The sequence below is a fragment of the Rana temporaria genome, chromosome 6, assembly GCF_905171775.1.
Source record: "Rana temporaria chromosome 6, aRanTem1.1, whole genome shotgun sequence".
In the NCBI taxonomy this organism is placed as follows: Eukaryota; Metazoa; Chordata; class Amphibia; order Anura; family Ranidae; genus Rana; species Rana temporaria.
Window position 1 is genome coordinate 152,754,162 of NC_053494.1, and position 24,941 is coordinate 152,779,102.

At 41.4% G+C, this 24,941-nt stretch overlaps 1 protein-coding gene across 1 annotated transcript in view; it reads right to left on the reverse strand.

The window, feature by feature from the left end:
- The window catches only part of ZNF804A (zinc finger protein 804A), a 163,728-nt gene that overhangs the window by 31,933 nt on the left and 106,854 nt on the right, over positions 1 to 24,941 (reverse strand). The window contains exon 3 of the mRNA XM_040358497.1: positions 19,855 to 20,028. Coding sequence (XP_040214431.1) covers positions 19,855 to 20,028 — 174 coding nt within the window. The remainder of the gene's footprint in view (positions 1 to 19,854; positions 20,029 to 24,941) is intronic.

Here is a 24,941-nt window from a genome sequence, read left to right on the forward strand (position 1 = left end):
ATGACTATTTAATTAATACATAAATGGTATTTTACTTTTACAAGCTGTAATTAAAAATCCATTTAATGACTATTTAATTAATACATAAATGGTATTAAATGGTAAACTTGTATGTCTGTCTGAAGCTCAGCTTTAAACAACCATATGATTTAATTTCTACAAGCCCAGAACACATTTATTAGCAGTATTCTTGGTCACCCCAATAACCCATTGCACAGAATAAATTGTTGGCTTCTTTTACCTTATCGTAAAGGGTGTTTGTGAGCCAAGTTCCAAAATTTCTGATTAAAGACTGGCAACATTTTCCCATAAGGTAATTACATTTATTATGCAGCCAGATTAGTTATGCTTTACACATAGCACAGCCAAAGCTATCAATCTATGCTTACTGCATAATAATCTAATTATGAGAATGGAAAGCATAAGGGCTGCTGCATGGTTTGAGTTTGATGATTTGACACTGATGTGTCATGATGGATATAGCATTTATAACAAGAGGAAGTTTTCAGGAAATTGAAGGAGAAAAAAAGTTTTGCTATAGAAACATCTGATCATTTCAGAATTAGAAGGAACTCTTGTTCAATGGAAAAGCAGAAACGGTTGAAATCACCAAATATGACCATTAATCAATGTTATCTCACTCATTGGAAAAAAAGCTAGTCTGGTTCTCTGAGGACCAACTGCCTCCAGAGATGATCAGGAGAAGAAGACCCAGCATGTCACATGACTGGGCATCAGACATTGTAAAAAGATAAGTATATTACCTGGTCCCATCACATGTAGCCCATCTCCAGCCTTCCCATAATGGTCTGCGCAATGCCGGGTGACATTTACGGTGGACATGTCCAATGCTCACACAATTTTGGACCCATTTCTTGAAGCTCATACATTGTGGGCTATATTCAGGTAGGGGCGTGCATAGTTACAGCGGCGCAGCGTATTGTATTTACGCTACGCCGACGCAACTTACAGGAGCAAGTGCAGTATTCACAAAGCACTTGCTCCGTAAGTTGCGGCGGCGTAGCGCCAATGGGGCCGGCATAAGCGCGCGTAATTCAAATGTGGAAGGGGGGCGTGTTTTATGTAAATATATGATGACCTGAAGTGATTGACGTTTTGTGCACATGCGCCGTCCGTGTACATATCTCAGTGTGCATTGCTCTCGAGTACGCCGCAACGACGTATTGGTTTCGACGTGAACGTAAATTACGTCCAGCCCTATTCACGAACGGCTTACGCAAACGACGTAAAAAATTCAAATTTCGAAGAGGGAACGACGTCCATACTTAACACTGGCTGCGCCTCCTAATAGCAGGAACAACCTTACGCCGAAAAAGCCTAACGTAAACAACGTAAATAAATTGCGCCGGGTGTACGTACGTTTGTGAATCGGCGTATCAAGGTAATTTGCATATTCTACGCCGACAACAACTGAAGCGCCCCTAGCGGCCAGCGTCAGAATGCACCCTAAGATACGATGGCGTAAGAGACTTATGCCAGTCGTATCTTAGGCTAATGTCGGCGTATCTAGCTTTCTGAATACAGAAAGTAGATACGCCGGCGCAGCTTTGAAATTACGCGGCGTATCTATGGATACGCCGGCGTAATTCTTTACTGAATCTACCCCTCTTTGTTCAATTGCCCTTTTCCTAAAGACTCTTGGTATGTCTTATTACACCTGTAACCCCCGATTTTACTAAAACCTGATTCTAATTGGTGACTTACATTTTGTTAGCAGCAAAACAGACTATTGCCAAAGTCTGGAAGAAACAATTTGTTTCCTTTGAGAAAGTTTGTCAGTGGATCGATGGGTTCTTTTTTTAATGAGAAACTGACCAGCATCTTGCTGGACATGCAAAACAAATCCTCTCAGATTTGAACCCTGTGGATACAATTTGCTCATCCATCACTGTCCATGGAGAGCTATACTTATTACTTCATTATAATAGCTCAGCTTTGGGATGCTGGTCTTGGGCATTCCTGACGCTCACTCCCCTCCCCTTCATCCCACCTCTCTTTCCCACCTTCCTACTGTGAACATCGTCATTCTTTCCTCTTTCCTTGTTTCTTATTTTCTTGTTGCAGATCATGTTGTTTATTCAGACTTGATGTTTTGATCTGCTTATTGTTTTACGGCCTGCGACCTGGCTCATTGATACCTACTCTAACTTGCAGGCTACAAGTTTTGCTTAATAATATGCTATATATACTGTTGGATGTTATTAGATTATTGTCAGCTACATTCCAGCTGTCTAACATCATCTTGGCAATTACAAAAAGTCCTTTTAGTCTCTGTTCACATATATGTGAATCGGATGCAATTTGAACTGCATCCAATTCGCCTTCTCAAAGCTCACACATGTGCGGGTTGGCCGTTGTGAGGTTTTAAATAGAGTCCTGAGCATTTTTCAGTCCGGTCCAGGTGCTATTTCAGGTAGAAATTTGCACCGGCATCAAACATGAACTGGTAAACAGAACCGCACCAGACTACAGCGATGAACCCCCTCTGCACATATGTGAATGGAGCCTTATGCTAGGCTTTGTACTTTGAAATTTTCAATAAAAAATCTATTGAAAGTGAATTTTTTATTTTTTAAAGAAAAAGGGATTAAAAATAATTTGGGTAGAATTGTAAAGTAAAGAATAAGACGCTATACATGTTCATGTGAAAAACTGGCACAAAGAAAAACACTTCATGAACTTAAATGTGCACATAAACGAAAAAATAAGCAAGCATAAAGTCCATAAGTGAATAAATCCCAACACCAAAACGGAATGCTCTTAGATAAAACTTCTAGATCTTCCATCACAAATGCTCAATATGAAGATGGCCACTCACCAGAGCTGTTTGACCCCTTTTTACAGGACGGTCAAAAGACGCTTTGGGAACACCAGATTGGTTCCGCTAATGGCATAAATCCACTCCAATGTCCACTGAGGAAGGGGCTAGAATGTAAAATATTACTCCACAGGAGATGCGGATAAAAGTCTCATAGTGTAGTAATTTTTTAATAAAGTAAAAACAGCAGCAATAATAGAAGTTACACTCACATGTTGTAGTGCCTGGCCTGGCACTAGATGTAAACAGCGGGTGTGAGTCAGCTGATCCCTGGGGGTGGCATGCTTTCCACGTCTCGCTACGAAGGGCAAAGCCTGATGTGGGGTATCAAGTATGGACCCGAAAATGATGGATCTATGCCATTAGCAGAACCAATCTGATGTTCCCAAAGCGTGGTGGAAGATCTAGAAGTTTTAGCTCAGAGCATTCCTTTTTGGTGTTGGGATTTACTCACCTATGGAATTTATGCTTGCTTATTTTTTCATTTATGTGCACATTTAAGTTTCATGCAGTGTTTTTCTTTGTGCCAGTTTTTCACATGAACATGTATAGCACCTTATTCTTTACTTTATAATTATACACAGTTTAGTCATTTGTTCACATTAAAGAGGGCAGCTGTTAGTTTATATGTTCTTATCCCCACAAGGCAACATTTTTTGGTATATACTTTCAAATATAATTTGGGGTAGAAAGGGGGAACTCAGGTCACAGAGAGGAGACGTTAGAGGAGGCCAACATGAAACCTGGAATTGGGCAATAAAGCAATATAAGGGCTGCCATCGCTGACCTCCTTTATAAAATGGTAGTCAGGTTGTTGTCATGCTGACCCTCTGGCTTCATTAATTCCACAGACCTGGAACAAGTATAAATATCAGGAAAGTCAAAATACATTTCTACACTCTTATCTGCCTTCTTTTTCTGCACAAGTGACTTGGACTTTTGATGCCAGAGAGATAGCATGACAAGCAGAAAACTAACATTAGTAGATGAGATGTCACCAATGACTAATTACCCTCCCAAAATACCCAAGATCCTTTAAAACTGACAAAATTCCTTTTATACAGCCTAAAACTGAGATTGATTGACTACATGGAAACACCCCATGAAGCCACCAATAATACCCCTACAATACTATATATCATAAATTTTTTATTCCATCTTCATAGGAAATTTGGTCCAAAAACCTGACCTTTATCTAACCTCCCGTATATCTCACAATGAATCTAAACCCTGTGAATAAAACAAATAAAAACCCAGAATCTATGATAATATATGGAAATAAAACATTTGCAATTCTTGCTTTTAACAGTTCAATATAAATCAGACAAAACATTTCCATTAAAATGAATAGGACATAGCATATTGTCTGGTAAACTTGATACATTCAGCCTTGCATACTGAAAGCTGTGTTTTGATTTAGTGATATATAATTGAATAATTTCTAGATGAAAATCAATATACAATTTTGGGCTGACATGATTACACAGCATATTAAACCACATCAGAGTCTGATATAGTATTGTGCGACACAGACCTACTGACTTATCATAATTATTAATAAATCTAAACATCTTTCTGCTATGGATGCTGTCCAGGCAATTACTTGGATGCTTTAGAATTTAAATTAGGAACAGTTAATACAATTTTAGGGCTTCTTTAATGAAACATGAAGTAGAATTTAATTTAATCGGAAAGCAAGCCTAAAGTAATTATTATTTTTATTAATAACAGACAAGACGATGCTGTAACAGAAAAATATGTAGTAGGAAAAATGTTGCTATAAAGAGGAATTATGTAGATAATCTTATCTTTCAGACTCTACTACTCTATTGGTAGGCCGAATTTTTTTATTTCCATGGTATTTACATAACTAGTAAGAAAAACTCAAATTTCCATCAAGTCCACCCTTTACAAGTTCTAGCGGGCCCCACAGCTACCGCCACAGCACAACTAATTTGACAATTTGGGGTGGTACTTTGTTTTCTTGCCTCTGGAAAGTGCCATTAGTATGACAAACATTTTTAGCTGCAAAATTGCATCTATTCTTCTCCTGTAGAATTTAGTACCGTAGCTATATATTATTCCAGAGCACATTTAATGACATTAAAATAAAGTGATCAAAATAAGGGTGCCCACAGACAATTACATGCGATGCTCTTGAAAACATAGGGCCAGATTCAGGTAGAAGTGCGGTGGCGTAACGTATCGTAGATACGTTACAACGCCGCAAGTTTTCATCGCAAGTGCCTGATTCACAGAGCACTTGCAATGAAAACCTAGCCCGCGTAATTCAAAGGGGCGCATGCCATTTAAATTAGGCGCGTTCCCGGGCCGGACCTACTGCGCATGCTCCCTTTTGAATTACCCGCCGTGCTTTGCGCGAAGTGACGTCTTTTTTTCGAACGGCGACGCACGTAGCGTAATTCCGTATTCCTGGACGGCTTACGCAAACGACGTGAATTTTTTAATTTCGACGCGGGAACGACGGCCATACTTTATACAGCACATACATGTGCTGTTTAAAGTTAAGGCACCCAAAACGACGACTAACATTGCGACGTGAAACTAGACTAGCGGCGACGTAGCGAACGCGAAAAACCGTTGTGGATCGCCGTAACTCCTAATTTGCATACCCGACGCTGGTTTACGACGCAAACTCCCCTCAGCGGCGGCCCCGGTACTGCATCCTAAGATCCGACAGTGTAAAACAATTACACCTGTCGGATCTTAGGGATATCTATGCGTAACTGATTCTATGAATCAGTCGCATAGATACTCTGAGAGATACGACGGAGTATCTGAGATACTCCGTCGTATCTTGGCTGTGAATCTGGCCCATAGTTTGTGATTATTGGGCTGGGTTTAAGATGCGAAAATTAGTAATTCTGGTAATTTAAGGTGATTTCTACTGCATAGGGAGATTTTCCAAATTAACGTGAATGTAAATTGATTGGCGCAATAATGTGAATATATACAGTACAGACCAAAAGTTTGGACACACCTTCTCATTCAAATTTTTTTATTCATTTTCATGACTATGAAAATTGTAGATTCACACTGAAGGCATCAAAACTATGAATTAACACATGTGGAATTATACATAACAAAAAAGTGTGAAACAACTGAAAATATATTTCATATTCTAGGTTCTTCCACCTTTTGCAGCAGACACATCTCTAGAACTGTTAAGAGGAGACTGTGTGAATCAGGCCTTCATGGTAGAATATCTGCTAGGAAACCACTGCTAAAGAAAGGCAACAAGCAGAAGAGACTTGTTTGGGCTAAAGAACACAAGGAATGGACATTAGACCAGTGGAAATCGGTGCTCTTTGGTCTGATGAGTCCAAACTTGAGATCTTTGGTTCCAACCCCCGTGTCTTTGTGCGACACAGAAAAGGTGAACGGATGGGCTCTACATGCCTGGTTCCCACCGTGAAGCATGGAGGAGGAGGTGTGATGGTGTGGGGTAAATTGAAGGCATACTGAAGGCATACTGAACCAGCATGGCTACCACAGCATCTTGCAGCGGCATGCTATTCCATCCGGTTTGCGTTTAGTTGGACCATCATTTATTTTTCAACAGGACAATGACCCCAAACACACCTCCAGGCTGTGTAAGGGCTATTTGACCTAGAAGGAGAGTGATGGGGTGCTGCGCCAGGTGACTACCTCTTGAAGCTCATCAAGAGAATGCCAAGAGTGTGCAAAGCAGTAATCAAAGCAAAATGTGGCTACTTTGAAGAACCTAGTATATGAAATATATTTTCAGTTGTTTCACAAATATTTGTTATGTATAATTCCACATGTGTTAATTCATAGTTTTGATGCCTTCAGTGTGAATCTACAATTTTCATAGTCATGAAATAAAGAAAACTCTTTGAATGAGAAGGTGTGTCCAAACTTTTGGTCTGTACTGTAAATATGTGATTGTAAGTAAGCTGCTGTCACTTTAAGTGATTCTACTTTCACCTCTAAAGCAATAATGATCTAAAATACTAATCCTAATCCTTGAGAACAATAAAATCAACAAATATTGTGTATATTCTAAATAAATGTGTATTATCCAAAAAAAAACTGTATAAATGTACTGTATGTCTCAAAAGTTCATGCATAAAGTGACTGATTTAAGAAAATACAGCCGTATTCCACCCCAAGTAAAGGTAAAGGTAAGTGCTCTCCACCACTGGTATCACAAGCCGCTCGCCTCATAGACAAGTAAAATCAGCAGTTGTCCCCTCTGGGGATAATCAAGACACATGGCACACTCTGGATACAAAGATCCCCTCAGGCAGAAAGACTCCTTAATGGGTTCCAAAGACCCGATTATCTTACTCATCAAGTATATATATGCAAGAAAAAGGCAACATATAGTGCTCTCTGTTTGATAAAACAAATGTAATGGTCTAAAAGTAATGGATACACTCACAAGGATAGCACAATAAGCTTACTGAGGAGGTCAACACCCTTACGATATGCGTCTAGGGGGCAGAGCTTGCGGACTGTCATCGCACTGTGGCCATCTTATGATTTCAATACTTTGCAGCTTATTGTGCTGATCATTGTGAGTGTATCCATTACTTCTTACTATTAAATTCGTTTTTATCAAATGGAGAGCACTATATGATGCCTCTCTCTTGCATATATATACCGAATGAGTAAGATGATTTTACTTGTCTATGAGGTAACTTGTGATACCGGTGGTGGAGAGCACTTAACTTTGTCTGCAATTGGGGTGGAATAAGGCTTGATTTTCTTCATTTAGTCACTTTATGCATAAACTTTTGAGACATACAGTATATTAATACTGTTTTTTTGTATAATACACATTTATTTTGAATATACACAATATTTGTTGATTATATTGTTCTGCGGCTTAGTAGCGCAGCACTGTATTTTGTATTATTATAGATTTTCCAAATTGCTGGAAGGTCTCACAGAGACACAGGGTCAAAGTAATGCTCATTCATCAATGTCAATGCTAAGTGAGGATTGCAGAAGGCATTATACTTAGGTAGTTTGTTTGAGACCAGACAGATATAGTTACACCCTTGCCCAGTATAGTATATACTGTATATAGAGATTTCTCTGTCTCGGACCACTCTAATATCAAGAAATGTACATACACCTTACCTCAAATAAAACATTAACCCAAGCCTTAAAACTAACCTTTAGTCTCAAGCTATACCTTAAAAAAGGAGTATAGACCCAACATCTAGGCTTTAACTATCAAACTAAGGCCTATATTTAATTGTAATGCTAATCTAAACCATATCACTTAACTATAGCCTGACCCCTTAGTTTATCTAAAGCCAAAACTAATTTTAGCTTTATATGGGGTATAAAATGTTAAAAACACCAGCAAAAAAAAAAAAAAAAATTTGCCATCTGTATCTAGAGAAAGCCTGCCATTTCTGGTAGATCTGGCAGAAACTGAGCAGAAAACTCCCCCTTAGCTGTCACTGGATGAAGTGTTCCCATTGATGACAATTCAGAATTTTGTATTTTAAGCTTTGGTGACAATGGTCTTCTGGACAATTAGAGAGAGAGTGAATCACCCTAATAGGGACAGCACTAAAAACCTGAAAGGCGATATAGCCCCTCACCACCCTCACATTACCTAAAATAAAAATGTTGGCCTTAGATGCACTTTAAAATAACATTAAAGAGGCTCTAGCCCCAGATATCTGACCCCTAGCATAGCCAAACACAGCCACATAATTATATACAAATAGTTTAAAAAAATCATGGTGCCTCTACCTGTTTTTTAATAATTCTCCTTGGGTCATGTGATCAAGGTTTCCATCATCACTGCAGCACAGTCTGGGCGGTTACAGAGCTAACCCACATGTCCTGTGATGTGGCTTCACATGCCTCCCCTTCCAGGCCATTCAGAGTGGAATGTGCAGTCAATGAAGCATCTGATCTGCTCAGAGCCTGACTGACGGCACACTGTGTTCTGAATAGCCTGGCAGGGAGAGCAGAAAATAGCTAAGGTGACATCACAAAACATGTAAACTAGGCTTGAAGAAGGAACCAACCAGAAGTTCCGAAACGCGTCCCTCTTTGATGACCTCACTTCCTATTTGCGGTCCACGCTGGTTGTAGTTCCCCCTCAGCTCATGTCACTTCCGGTATTCACGTCCATCCAACGCTGATTCTGACAGCGCGACCGCTCCATTGGTGCCTCCAGAGCTGTGGCATCTTCCTGCTGGCCCTGCTTGGAAGTTCTTTTGCTGCATAGTGATTTCTCTGGGAATTCTTGATATACACTGGGACCACATGATGCTGAATCACCCTCGTTATACATATGATGCATTCCTCTCATCATCCATCCTGTAAGTGTTCTTAATCCCTTTTGAGATATTAAAAGTTTTTTAATATTGTACTTAGAGGCGCCTCTTTTTTGTTTATTTTGTTTCCAGAGTTTGCTGTCTCTTTTAAATGCTGCCCTGAATACTCCTCATTGTCCGAATCCCTTTACCTCCAATAAAGACCACATTCTGCTTAGTCTTTTTACTCAGAGCGCCCTTACACAAAACCTTATCTGGTTCACAAAACATGTAGCACACTGTGGTTTTCCCCTGCCCCCCAAAACCCCCTTCCCTCCATCTGGGCCAAGGTGCAGTGATAGTAGGTACATCCTTAATGTGACCTAGGAAGTAAGCATTGTATACATGTTTACTTACTAGGCTAAATGGGGAGCATGTGCACTGTGGTGGCAACACGGAAAGGGCTCTATAAGCCTGCAAATCATTGCCATCGGGAAGTTGGAAGCCAGGTACTTTCTATTAGAGGTGGGATTTTTATTAAATGCAAAGCGCACAGATCAATATTAAATGTAATTAGGAAGGTTTAAATGTTTTTCTTTATTTGGAGGGTGGGGGGGACTAGAATCACTTTAATTCCAAAATATATTCCTTAACCACATTCTAACACCTAAGCCTAAAACTTATCCTTACATAAAAGTCAGCTATAATTATAAAAAATAAATAAAAAAAAAGTTGTACACATCATAATACATTAGTGAGAACATTTCCATTACCTGAATACAACAAATTTAATAGAAAACGGGGAATAATTTCCCAGAAGAGAAACCTCTATATTGTGTTTTAGTAAATATAAACGGTGGATATCACTGTTTGTAAGAAAGGCATCCAGTCCATCAATGATTTTTCCATTATCACCTCATGTGGTAGTTTTTTTTACAGCTGACTGTGCATCATTTTTTACAGTTTAAACTAAACAAGCCCTCATTTTCGTATCAGATGTAATATCAGCATTGCTTTACGCAGGGTATCTAATTTATTCTCGAAAAACACATCTGTATATGACTTTTGCTCATATATACTGTATGTAGCACTAACCCCCGGAGGAGCTGCTGGTTTGTTTTGGGTCTACGGTTAGTGAGCAACCCCCTAAAGTGTCTCAAAACCCTCCCTTGGCACACCTGGTAACATGGGAGTTGTGGACACCAATAACTTGTGGGGAAACACAATATCCCGTTACACTACAACAGATTATGCAAATAAAAGGGGTTACCTTAAATGGAAGGGATCTTGCAGTATGAAAGATAGGCTGCACACAGACTTCAAGATAACCAAAGCAATGCTTTACTTAAAGTGAAAACAAAAGAACATGAGTAAAACAGTGATACTCTATTTGCAGATCCCTGCAGTATCAAAAACAATATTAAGGCTTAAGTGTGAGCTAGACTACAATGTCATGTAGACCTGTGTGAGCACACAGCAAGAGGGACCCCTTCAACAAAACATACACATTGAAACGCCCTCTTGCCAAACCTCACCCAGCTCCCTGCCTCTCTACAATACTATATAAGGTAATAGAACTGATTACTCGGTCAACGAGCAATGAAATGAATAACATCAATATACAACACTAAATAGATAACCCTTGGGTACTATAGCTATAGCTAATCAGTATGACCTGGCGTCCCAGGCCAAACTTCAATACAGTCTCCTGCTAATAGTTCGTGTACTCATGCATTGGCATGCAAAGAGCAGTTTATAATCCAAAAGGGTAATAGTAAATTGTTGAATGTTTCCTGAATAGTCAAACCGCAAAGATGAATATCAACGATCCACCCTCCCACAAGACAATCAGTACTCTTGGGTAAGTGCCCATCTCACCCAACCGGTTCGGGCCTTGTCCTTCTATGGCACTCCGTCCCCGATCGGCAGTCACAGTCCGGTTAGCCAGCAATCTCCGGTCCTCCGACAGGTCGCAGGGATACTGGGAACTCGTCCGATAACTCCGGCAGGGGCTCTGTCTCTTCTTCTCAAAGCCGCTCTGCCCGGGCGTATGTAGGCCTCAGCTGCAGCCTACTTCCCGTGGAGACACTTCTGTCAGTGTCCTCCTGGGTTGAAGAGGCGGTCCCGAGAGAGAGCAGCCAAAAATGTCCTCTCCCTTAAATTACCTCCCCTAGCAGGTGGCGTGGAAGGCAAAGCACCTTGGGGTTGTACAGCTGCTCTGTGGGCAATACAGTTTATTAGAGGCCAAGGCAAATGGAGTCTCTTCTCCTCCTGAACTCAATCCCCCAACATTCTCTGCGATACCAGAACAAAATGTAAACAACAGGTGGCTCTAACCCAATTTGGCCACAGAAGGGAGCTGAGATCCTTCACGATCAGCAATGGTAGTCTTTTATATCACATCAAAAAGGGTGATACCCCGCTACATATATATATGACTATATACTGTAGAAAAATAGTTGGAGATGATTTGTTAAACCTTACCCCTGTACTGAAAGCCTGCAAGCATGGCTGAAGGGAATGGAATAGGGTATTACATACAGTATATACCATTTTATGGCTAAATTGGTCATAATGCTTGCTGTAAAGGGCACAGGTGGAGCCAGAGCAAAGTCTTCAAATCCATGTAAGACAAGTTAAATGTAGTGTGCCAAGGGTGACTGAGGCCCTTTTGCCTCACCCATCACATAGAAAGAAACTGTATGCTTTGTTGCCAAATATACAGTATCCAGCTCTTTCACTAAGTAAGGAGAATGTAAGGATGTTTTTTGTTATTTTCTGCTTGTTCTGTTTTATTTCTGAACCAGTTCTCTTTGAGCAAGAAATATTGCCAGTCTCCTCTTGTCCTGCCTCTGAAATAAAAGTTTAGCACTTTGTTCTAAACTAAAATAATCCAGAATTAAAGCGCACAGCTTGTATATTAGTATCTGGATAAATTACACTGCAGCATACTGGGAAAGGGGGAGATGGGGTTGCAACTGCTAGTTTGTGACATATGACCTGGGTACCCCAGACTGCATTATACAGTATAATTACATAATTATATTATAATATAGGGAGCTTGCAATTACCAACCAGCCATTAGTAAAAGTAAATCCTGTTTATTGTCCACTCAAAAAGTAAAAAGTAAAGAAAATAGCTTCCTTCAGCAAAACAAATGAAAACAGTCCATAAATCTGGTATGATGATAATAACATGTTGGCTCACTGCCAGTATACCAATCCCACGCCAGGGTATAGGGTTTCCATCTGCTTTCAGTTTACATTTGCTCACAGCTGTGAACCACTGCCATCTACTTCATAGACAGATGCTGAATCCTTCCTGTTCCTTTTCAGGCTTTCCCTGCGGGCTGGTTAGCCCTTTCATGGCCAAAGTCCTTGTACTCCGGATTGGAAGCTATTTCCTACCTAAAGTTTCTCCAAGCCTCCGAATTCATTCCCTTATAAAGGGCTTATCAATTCTGGGTGAAACTTCAAGTCAGTTCATCCCTTTCCAATCGGAACCCCTTACTTTGCATGGGTGAGAACCCCAGGTACTCGAAATTGCATTGAAGTAAATAGAAAGAAAATAATAAAAAAAATATTTATTTTTTATTTTTAGTAAAGTAAGCTAACAACAAAACAGTAAAATACAACTATTCGGTGCGCCAGTTGGCTGCTTACTTTGCAAATGCAATATGTTTGTTCTGAAATATGTATAGATATTTGGAAGTGGCACACAGAGAATGAATGAAACAGCTTTTGGTTGTTAAATTCTATACAAAAAAAAAAATCAACCACAGTAATGACACAGTAGTCATGAGTAACATTATTTCAATACCAATAGGATACGTTTTACAATACACAATAGTAGAACCATCTCAACAACTGATACAGGCAATCATTAGATGACAGCACCAATGACATGACAGACGTAAGATGGATGAAGATAGAACTGGGAGACAGTTTCAGAGTAGGATGAAGTAAAATGCATCTTTATTCTCAGCAGAAGTGCCCACAGTCTCTTGTGTGCACAGTCTCTCCTGATAAATGCCACAGGAACTCTAACGCCCCTTAGCCTTTGCATACAGGCTGATGACTGCTCTTCTGTTCAACCTCTCCTCCTGGGCTCACTGCAGCTCTAACCCTGTAGCTGCTCAAGGCAGCGCAGCAGCACAGTCCTGGGCAGCATGGACAGCCTCTGGGTCTGTGAGTCCACAAGAGTCACAAAAGCAGTGATAGCAGCCAATAGGTGTCCTTTCCCTGTTACTGGTGGCAGACAAAGTCCCTAGCTTCAGCAAGCAGCCAATGAATGTGCTCTTTCAACCTGCTATGTGTCCAGGCAGCGGAGGGAACAATTAACTGAGGCTGGAGGTGAAATCCTGTGCAAGGGTACTTAAGGGGGCTGGAAGTGGGCACTACACTGCCCCCCCCCCCCATTGAAATGCTTTGGTTTCTTACGAACAAAAATCTGTGTAAACAGTTTTAGCTGATAATAAACATTACAAGAAACCAAGTAACTGTTTCTCAAATTATTCACACTTACTGGGTGAATCTAGACTGATTTTATGTGACCTTCTAGCACAAGACAGAAATACTCATCACTATGGGATGTCTTGCAGAGGGCAAGGAGTATCATTCACTGGTATGAGGACTTGGGACACTTCAGATGCACTAACTTCTTCATAAGGCCCCTTTCACATGGGCGGCTGTTCTGCCGCAGTCCAAAGCATGTTTTGTTATTTTGAAATTCAGAGAATCCTGGCACAGCATTCACTTGCAGTTGTACATTGCGATTAGCTGTGTTTACGTGCGGCTGCATTTAGCTGCGTTTAGCTGTGTTGGAACACTCTTGCCATTTCTGATGTGCTTCCGGTTGTTTTTCTCTCCTTATTGCCGCTACTATCTGCAGGTGAAATAGTACACTGTGATTACCTGCAGTTATGTGCAGATAGCTGTAGACAGCTGCAATAAATCTTTCCTGGACGCAGTCAAATGAATTTTTTCTAACCGCACCAAACCCCATGTAACAAAACCGTTGCTAAACGCAGTGTGTGAACAGGGACATATGAAAGCATTGTCTGAGTTTAGCAGTGATAGATAACTTGATCTATCCGCAGCTCAAAGCTGAATTCTATCCGCCCGTGTGAAAGGGGCCTAATGCCGCGTACACACGACCGTTTTTAATGTCATGGAAAAAAACAAAGTTTTTCTCTACGTGATTCTTGTCAAGCTTGCCTTGCATACACACATTCGTGGAAAAAAAATGCTTGAGCAAAGCGCGTGATGTACAACACGTACGACGGCACTATAAAGGGGAAGTTCCATTTGGATGGTGCCACCCTTTGGGCTGCTTTTGCTAATTTCGTGTTAGTAAAAGTTTGGTGAGAGATGATTCGCGCTTTTCAGTCTTTGTGCTTTTCAGTCTGTTACATCGTGACGAATGTGCTATCTTCATTACAAACGTTAGTTTTACCAGAACGTGTACTCCCATCTCATAACTTGCTTCTGAGCATTCACGTTTTTTTTTTCGTCGTTAAAGCCTACACATGACCGTTTTTCACAACGTGAAAAACGATGACGTGGAAAACAACAAGAAAAATTAGAGCACGTTCTAAATTTTTAATGTCCATTTTTCACGACGAGGAAAATGCTCCGGAGCCTACACACGGTCGTTTTTTATGACCAATTAAAAAAATTGCATTTTTCTCGTCATGAAAAATGGTCGTGTGTACGCAGCATAACAGTCCCCTTTTGAGTGATCCATTGTTCCCATAGTCAGTTGTATTTGACGCTTGACCCTTTTGCTGTCTAGGTTCCAACATTTCCCAGAATGTTTCACTGCAACTCCTCAAGGCTGTGAACAGAATGCATCACCTTTACCCTGAGTCTTCATTTCTTTCTAGGGTCCACAAAACACCTCTTCCAACTGTAGCACTTTCACTATTGTGGCCTTCTGCTTTTTAATCAGATGCTTCACAGGCTAAAACATAGGGTGCCCACTCCCTGATGAAAATTACCATTTAGAACAAGCAGTCATCGCTTTAGATTAGTGTTTATCCCCATAATCAAAGAACTTCTTGTGGACCTCTATGACCAAGAACATACTACGGCTAGTGTGTCTAAGGTCCCCAGTTGTCTGACGCGTAATGGGTCAAATGACAACTTCATCTGTAGGTATCCACCGCAGTGGTACATCTATTCTCCAATGTCCTGAATCTTTTGGTCTTTAAGCTCTTGTAGTGCCATGTACCTCAGGTGCTTGTCATAAAGGTGTAAATTCCTTCCACCTGAACAGTCACCACAGGTAATGTAACAGATCTAACTGACTGAACTTTTATCCTTCTCATACGAGATTCAAAATGATTCAAAATGATGTTTCTGAGGAAGCTCATAACAAATCTTCAAGTAGTGCCTTGACTGTTGTGGATAGTGGGTTTACCATTTCCACCATTTGAGACATATATGCCTTCAGCATGGCTTTTTAAGAATGGCTGTTGGCTGCATCCGCTGGTCTAACTCCAACAGACTGTTCTTGTTTTTTGAACAGCCTGGAAGAGATGACTGGGTCCATCTTCCATATTTGATTTGTACTTCTTGACATGGTCACAAAACTGTAAAAGGGCCCAGAAAGAATCCTAGATTAACCCAACTTCTGGTGCACTCCTGGAGTAGTTGCTAGTTGGATGGGTCCATCTGTGTCCCTCGTCTACTTTGGTAGAATCCATTCTTACACACCTTTGTTTTAAACAGGCCTTGTTGGACCATAAAGCGCAGAGAAATAATATTCAAACACTGCAGCAAGAAAACTTTATAATATACCACAATAGGAGAGATAGTGCACAACTATCAAACAGACTGATTAAGTATATAGTTAACACTGCCTACACCACTGGCCAGTGGGCTAACAAGTCTGTTAAAGATGGGGGGCCAGATTCACAAAAGAGATACGACGGCGTATCTCCTGATACGCCGTCGTATCTTTGAGATACGATTGTCGTATCTATGCGCCTGATTCATAGAATCAGGTTACGCATAGATAGCCCTAAGATCCGACAGGTGTAACTGTGTGTTACACCGTCGGATCTTAGGCTGCAATTCTAGGCCGGCCGCTAGGTGGCGATTCCATTGCGGTCAGCGTAGAATATGCAAATGACTAGTTACGCCGATTCACGAACGTCCGCTTTGCCCGTCGATCTAAATTGACGTTGTTTCTGTAGAGATGCGTCGCGTAAAACTAAGCATGCCCTCTAGGTGGTTAACCAATGTTAAGTATGGCCGTCGTTCCCGCGTTAAAATTTTAAATTTCACGTCGTTTGCGTAAGTCGTCCGTGAATGGCGCTGGATGCCATTTACGTTAACGTCGAAACCAATGACGTCCTTGCGACGTCATTTAGCGCAATGCACGTCGGGTAATTTTATGGACGGAGCAGTACGTTTGGCGCGGGAACGCTCCTAATTTAAATGGTGCCCGTCCCATTTGAATTAGGTGGGCTTGCGCCGAGCGGATTTACGCTACGCAGCCGCAAGTTTACAGGTAAGTGCTTTGTGAATCAGGCACTTACGCTGTAAACTTGCGGCGGTGTAACGTAAATGGGATACGTTACGCCGCCGCAGCGTAACGTATTTGTATGTGAATCTGGCCCGGGGTCCTTAGACAACCAGTAGGAGGACTTGTTCTCTCTTGAGGAAGCACTTGCAATTCAAAGGGTGAAAGGTCAAAACTGCAGGTCATCTCAACATGGGTAACAGTACTAGCTGCACTAACTGGCAACACAGTCAGTGCTGTACAAGTGGCCAACAAGCCTCTCACCAATCCCAAGAATTTCAGTATTTCCACTTGAGACCTGACAAGAGGTATGACCCCCCCCTCAAGCAGGTGTCAAATGACTCTGGAGTGCTCAGCCATAGCAGCACCCTTGGAACAGCCACTCACTGGAACAGTAGCTCTGGAGCAGCAGCTGCCATTGCATAATACAGGTTGATGCTTTTGCGTAACGCATGTCATGCAACATGATTGTCTGATTACACAATTGCATAAATAAACAGGTAAATAAGCAGGTGTATGAGAGTTTCTCATTGTTTGGTGCAGGTTAATATACAGTTGAGATACAATGTTTAATTGTGAGATTCTTTATGGAAAATACACTCAAATGCTTTCATTTCTATACAGTGTGTTCACTGAAAAATAAAATGCAAATGAGCCCTAGTAACAAATAGAGTACATTTTCCCCTTAGCACACCACTCCTGAAAATGAAATAATTTTGACAAAGTGTGACACTTTGTGGAGCATTTTCTAAACTGCTACGAGCATGCCAATGCACAAGGTTTGATATTATATATGTTATAAAGCCAAGACTCTATCAATAAGTTAAACTGCCTTCTCCTTGGAATGACAATAGATATTAAATTGTTTCCTAGCTGTTGTCATTTATCATTTCTAAAGTGATAGTGCCTGTGTATTGTTTCCAAGCAGGAAGTCAGAGGAGAATGATACAGAAAACAAGCTCAGCAGGGAATTTATAGTTCATATTTTCCTATGAATATCGTCTATGCTTGTAAGAATTGAAGTTCAAAGAAATGATCAATGGGGGCTTGTAGCTTCACGTCGTGAAGGTTAAAAATACAAACGTTTACAGAATTGCTATGTTTTGCAATGACCTTTTTCTATTTTTAAAGAATTGTCCAAAGATTATAAGCAGCTTGTGGATACCCAAGCCTTCTCTGTAATAATATCATATTGTGTAAATAACAGGTATGTGTAAATTAATAGAGAAAAAGCAATACAATGTATATCATAATTAATATTAGCATTATGTGAACTTTAATGTTCCTGTTTGATTAAAATGATTGTAAAAGATCACCTTGTAAATCAGCCCATTCAGTTTGAATTAGAAAAAAAAACACAAAACATTTTTGTATATATATATATATAATTTTTTTTTTTTTACAAAGATCCTTTTCCCCCTTTTTTTTTAATGCTTACTTTCTCTCTGTTTTCAGCTGCATAAGAGCTTGGGGAAGGAGAAGCAGCAGCACACTGAGCTTGCCAGTAAATGGCAGTGGCATGTCAGGGCAAATCTGATCATTGGAGGAGAGCAGGCTGAGTTCCCAGCACAGCTAGAGAACTGACCACAGCGTTCTTTCCTGTTTAGTGCAGTCAGTTTTACATAGGAAAGCAAGGGGATTTCACATAAAGGAAGCAATACAAAGAGAACAGGAGACTTTCTCATATAAGTACATCGTACAGCAGCCACATGTCTGGAATAGTGCTGGGATTGGCCCACCAATGTCTTGGAAGCACAGGAGGGCGCCAGCTACCAGGGAGTGAGGAATAAGGTACGTATTGTTCTTATTCCAATCCCTCTAGACAAAAAAAATCATTTTGCAGTGTGTGTGAATTTGTGTTGGTGTGTGTTTGCAGGAAGGGGATGTTGGATTTGGGTCAAATCTTAAGCCTCGTACACACGACTGAGGAACTCGACGGCCGAAACACATCGTTTTCCTAGTCGAGTTCCTTGTCAGGTTGTCGAGGAACTCGACAAGGCAAGTTTCTCCATTCCCGTCGAGGAAATAGAGAACTTGCTCTCTTTTTGGCTCGTCGAGTTTCTCGGCAGTTTCCTCGACGAAAATGTACACATGACCGGTTTCCTCGGCAAAAAAATATCTCCCAGCAAGTTTCTTGCTGGTTTTTGCCAAGAAACTCGGTGGTGTGTACGAGGCCTGAGTTATACCTAGAGTTTATCTTTGAAGGGTAAGTGTATTTTAAGACATAGTGCTGCACTTACTTATCATGTCTTGCCGAAGATCTCAAGTCCTTAGTATACACCAGGGGGGCTAGCTGTGCATGTTATCTGAGATGCTTTCAGCTTTTAACTCACAAGGTCCACAATAGCACCACAATAGGTACCATGACATAGATCAGCTCTAGTTTGAGTTGGTTTCTCATTTTGACTGACCATAAGAATCTCACATATTTGTCTGAGGCAAAATTCTTATCTCCCAGATTGGGCCCTTTTTCTGTCAAGCTTAAATTATATAGTCTCATTCTTACCCGGTACTAAGACTTCTAAGGGCTGATGCATTGTCGCAGCAGTTTTCCTCTTCTTCCAAGATGGAGTCGGTCCCTTCTCCTGTGATGCCTTAAAATTGCATTCTAGCCACTATTTACACTAGTCTCACTTCACCTTTAGGTGAGAGAATTTTTGCTGCTCAGATCCATTCTTCTACTGAAAAAACTATTTTGTCCATTCTCCTAAGGCAGATGGGCACCCAGGGAGAAATCAACTCATATGGTCTATGTCTCAACAATTCTGGTGGCCTAGTCTGCACGCTGATGTAACCGTGTTCGTAGCCACTTGTTCCATGTGTGCTCAAAGTAAAACACCACAACACCTTTCAGTGGGCCTCCTACAATCCATACCCAGTGGAGAGAGGCCTTGGACCCACTTGTCTATTGATTTTATTATGTAGTTACCCAACTCCCAGGACAACACAGTTATTCTTATGGCGGTTTACTGGTTCTATAAAATGTCTCATTGTATTCCGCTTAAGAAGTTGCCTACATCCAAAGAACTGGCATCAATTTTCGCTCAGGTGGTCTTTCGGTTACATGGGTTACCTAAGGTTGTCATTTTGGACAGGGGCAATTTTCTGCACAGTTGAGAATTCAGCTTTCCTTCTTCCTTCAACAAGCCAACCAAGTCTTGGAGCAGTTTCTACGTTGCTATATTTCTGACCACCATAACAACTGGTCAGACCTCGTACCTTGGGTGGAGTTTGCTCATTGGCGCTTCCCGATTGTCTCCATTTGTGGTGAATAATGGGTTCCAGCCATCCATGTTGCCTGTACATTTGTTCTTCAAGGAATTCTTGCATTAGATGAGCATCTCCATGATCTCCGTTCCACTTGGGTGAAGGTCCAAGAGTCCGTATTGTGTACTTATGTGCATACAAGGGGATATATGAGCCATATTTTTTTAAAAAAGCAGGGTGATCAAACTTGATCAGAGATATGTTTATTGTTCTTTGAGGTCATAGCTCCCAGCTTTCCCTGATATCCAGGGACTGTCCCTGATTCGGAACAATGTCCCTCTGTCCCTCATTGGTCATTTTATCTATCAAAAAGTGTTTCCCAGCACTAAACCCTTCATCCGATTTCTAAATTGCTTCATTTGTAAATTCCAAAAGCCAATATAAAGGAATAGTAGTGGTAAAAAAAGCACTTGTGGGTTTAACCAATCTTGTTTTTTGTACAATTCTCCTTTAAGGGGGTGTGGAAAGGGTCTTATGCCTGCATACTTTTGCTGATAGGTGTCCCTCATTCCCATCTCAAAAAGTTGGGAGGTATGATTGAGGTGGATATCTAACGTGTTGGACTTTATGGACTTTTTTCAACCTCACCTATGTAACTGTGTGTTTCCGGGCAATAACTGTGTCCTCTTCATCAGGGCTATTTGTGTGTAATATTTGTTCCTGAGTCAATATAAAATAATTAAAAGCACGTCTTATATTATAAAAGTCTGTTTGTCTTGGATGCAGATTTACATAAAATATTGAAACCATATCAATTGAAATCTTTTAGCAGAAGCAAGGAAGTACCAAATCTCTGCTGACAAATGGAAAGATGACACTGCACAAGAGACTGTACCTATGGCTTACATCACAGTGAGCTTTAGGCAGCACGTATTCATATTAGTATGATATATTTATTAAAACATTTTTATGCTTAATCTACATTCTTCGTTATCTTTAATTGAGATCTTTGCTATTCTAAAACAATATATAACAGTGCCATATACTTATTGCTTTAATACGAATCTAATTGAGGTGACTGAACTGTATACAGTGATTTTTATCCAAATTACTTGCCAGATGGTGATGTTGCCTGGATAAATTGTTATTCAGTCAGGCAGTAGAGTCCTTTGTTTATCCAGACATCATAGCTATAGCTATGTCCTTGAGGTTTTAAAGGATAGGAATTTCCTAAGGGGTTGCTGGTGTATTTGAGGGTGCCAAGAGCCCAATGGGGCCTCTCAGCTTCTGGCATCAATGTACTGGAAATATATATACTGTATATGATAAGTAAAGAAAAAAACAAGGATTAAAACAAAAAGAACAGGGTTTCCCTACAGTTTAAGCTAAAATGGTTATGTGTGTGTACACTATAAGGCCTGAACTGGTAATCTGTCAACTCTGGTAGATGAAGAAGGGATGATAATTTATTGGTGTCTCTTTGAACAAGTGAGAGCTTTTGTGACAGGTTAAAGGGGTTGTAGAGGTAAATGTTTTTTCACCTTAATGCATCCTATGCATTAAGGTGAAAAAACATCCAATGGAACCCCCCGAACCCCCGTTTTACTTACCTCACCCCTCGAAAGTCCTGCGCGTGTCCCCGTGATTCTCTTTGGTTCCCAGCCTGGGCGTTGATTGGCTAGGCTGGACGGATTGATAGCAGCGCAGCCATTGGCTGGCGCTGCTGTCAATCACATCCGATGATGCGGCGCGCCGGGGGGCCGGGCCGAGTGATACAGTCGGCGTCTATGCCCGCCGCTGTATCATGGGAGCGTGCCCGCAAAAGCTTTCCACCATTCTCGCTCGCTCGCATGAAGGTGGAAAGCTCTTGTGAGGAGGAGCCGAGACAGCCGCCGAGGGATCCCAGAAGACCAGGTTCGGGGCCACTCTGTGCAAAACGAGCTGCACAGTGGAGGTAAGTATAACATGTTTGTTATTTTACAAAAAAATAATTTTTACATAGTGTTCCTTTAAGTTTAACAAGGCATGAAAATTCAATGCAACCTACATACTCTGATCCAAAGTCTTCATTGTTGCCATTTTTTTGGAGGGGGGGTCTGTGGGCAGGGGGCTTATCAGAATCTGGAAGCCCCCTTTAACAAGGGGGCCCCCCAGATCCTGGCCACCCCATGTGAATGAGAATGGGGTAAATAGTACCCCTACCCATTCACCAAAAAGTGTCAAAAGGTAATTTAGATTTTCGTGGGTTTTTTCTTTTTACATTTTGGAGTGGGGCTCCCCTTAAAATCCATACTAGACAGGAAGGGCCTGGTATACAAGGCAGGGACCCCATGCTGTTTTTTTTTCATAATTTTTAATTACTGTTATTTATTTATTTTAGCTGTCAGCGGGTTAACAAAGTCATCCGTTGTTAAGGATGCGGCGGCTGGCTTCAAGGCTTGCTCCTCAGCAACCAGCTATTGGGGGGGACCCCCACACTGCCTTTTGACAAATTCCCCATGTGATACCACCAGCAAAACCCTGGTGATAAATATTGCATGTTTTTTTACTGCATGGTTTTTAAACGATATTTACTAGCACAGTTTTCATTAGTAAATACCGCATAATCTTTCTTCTTTTTTTTTGTGAATTGGACTTTATTTACTGCATGCGATAATTTATACAAATGAGTCAAATAACTGTGTTATTGCATGCAGTAAATGTTGGTGAATTGACACCTTTGTAACTATGTAACTACTATGAACATGAAATTTAATAGCCGGATTCAGGTAGAGCGGTGTATGTTTAAGCGGGCGTAGCGCATCTCATATGCGCTACGCCGACGTAACATAGAGAGGCAAGTACAGTATTCACAAAGCACTTGCTCCCTAAGTTATGGCGGCGTAGCGTAAATGGGCCGGCGTAAGTAGGCTGGTAGTGGGCGTGTTGTTTTGTAATGAATCGTGACCCCATGTGAATGCATGGCCGAACGAACGGCGCACGCATGCTCAGAATCACGTCACAAATACTCCCTACTATGCAACGTCACAATGCGTACGACGTGAAACCTCACTTACGCCCAGCCCCATTCACGTACGACTTACCTAAACGACGTAAAATCCGACGGCACTTCCGACGTCCATACCCTAAACGACTTAGACCAGCTTTTTGGTGGTTTAACTTTACGCCGGAAAAACGCCTTACGCAAACGACGTAGATTACAGCGACGGGCGCAAGTACGTTCGTGAATCGGCGTATCTTGCTCATTTACATATTTGCCGTGTAAATCCACGTACACGCCCCTAGCGGCCAGCGTAAATATGCACATAAGATACGACGGCGTAGGAGACTTACGTCGGTCGTATCTTGCTGCCTGTTTTTTTTAAAGGAGTTGTAAAGGTACACATTTTTTCCTAAATAGCTTCCTTTACGTTAGTGCAGTCCTCTTTTACTTACCTCATCCTTCGATTTTGCTTTTAAATGTCCTTATTTCTTCTGAGAAATCCTCACTTCCTGTTCTTCTGTCTGTAACTCCACACAGTAATGCAAGGCTTTCTCCCTGGTGTGGAGTGTCGTGCTCGCCCCCTCCCTTGGACTACAGGAGAGTCAGGACACTCTCTACGTTGCAGATAGAGAAAGGAGCTGTGTGTTAGTGGACACCCTGACTCTCCTGTAGTCCAAGGGAGGGGGCGAGCACCACACTCCACACCAGGGAGAAAGCCTCGCATTACTGTGTGGAGTAACAGACAGAAGAACAGGAAGTGAGGATTTCTCAGAAGAAATAAGGACATTTAAATGCAAAATGGAAGGATGAGGTAAGTGAAGGAGGACTGCACTAAGGTAAAGGAAGCTATTTAGGGAAAAAAATTGTACCTTTGCAACCCCTTTAAGGATAACACACATTTTAAACAACTTGGGGTTGTCTACAATCCCTTGCCCTTCTCTGTCCCATATATACCCAACAGTAATTTTCTAAAACGAACTGATGCCCTCCTTCAGCATCTTTGGCCTACAGAGAAGCCATGTCCATGCAGGCTTGCAAGTAGAGGGCTTCTCTAATACAGCCTATGGAGATATGTCATGGCTTCTGGCTCACTGAAAAGGACTAAGGGCCCGATTCACAAAAGAGATACGACGGCGTATCTCCTGATACGCCGGCGTATCTCTGTTTTAGGGGCTTCCTAACTATGCGACTGATTCATAGAATCAGTTACACATAGTTTGCCCTAAGATCCGACAGGTGTAATTGTTTTACACTGTCGGATCTTAGGATGCAATACCGCGGCCGCCGCTGGGGGGAGTTTGCGTCATAAACCAACGTCGGGTATGCAAATTAGTACTTACGGCGATCCACAACGGTTTTTCGCGTTCGCTACGTCGCTGCTAGTCTAGTTTCCCGTCGCAAAGTTAGTCGTCGTTTTAGCTGCCCTAACTTTACACAGCCCATGTTAAAGTATGGCCGTCGTTCCCGCGTCGAAATTCAAAAATGTTTTTTCTTGCGTAAGACGTCCGGGAATACGAAAGTACGCTACGCACGTTGCCGTTTGAAAAAATGACGTCACTTCGCGCAAAGCACGGCGGGAAATTCAAAAGTGAGCATGCGCAGTAGGTCCGGTGCGGGAGCGCGCCAAATTTAAATGGCACACGCCCCTTTGAATTACACAGGCTTACGCCGGAGGCCGCCGGCGTAGGTTTTCATTGCAAGTGCTTTGTGAATCAGGCACTTGCAATGAAAACTTGCGGCGGTGTAACGTATCTACGATACGTTACGCCGCCGATCTTCTACGTGAATCTGGCCCTAAAAAACGACATGAATCAGCTTTGATGGTGGCTAGTAGAAGAAGTCAATGACTGATCTCAGGTCAGTAGTGTAGGGTATATTTGTGAGCTGGGCTAGCAAGAGTTTATTATCCCTTTAAAATCCCTCTATATAATGTCAGTTGATTCTAACTAACCACATTTTTCCAGCTGCCTTGATCAGCTAAGAGCTAGACATGATTTTTAAGCATCATACACATGATCGGATTTCCTGCGGACAAAGTGTAGGACCTTTGTCCGAAGAGCGTTGGCCATGAAATTGTATTGCATACAAACAAAAAAAAACTGCATGGTTTGTCATA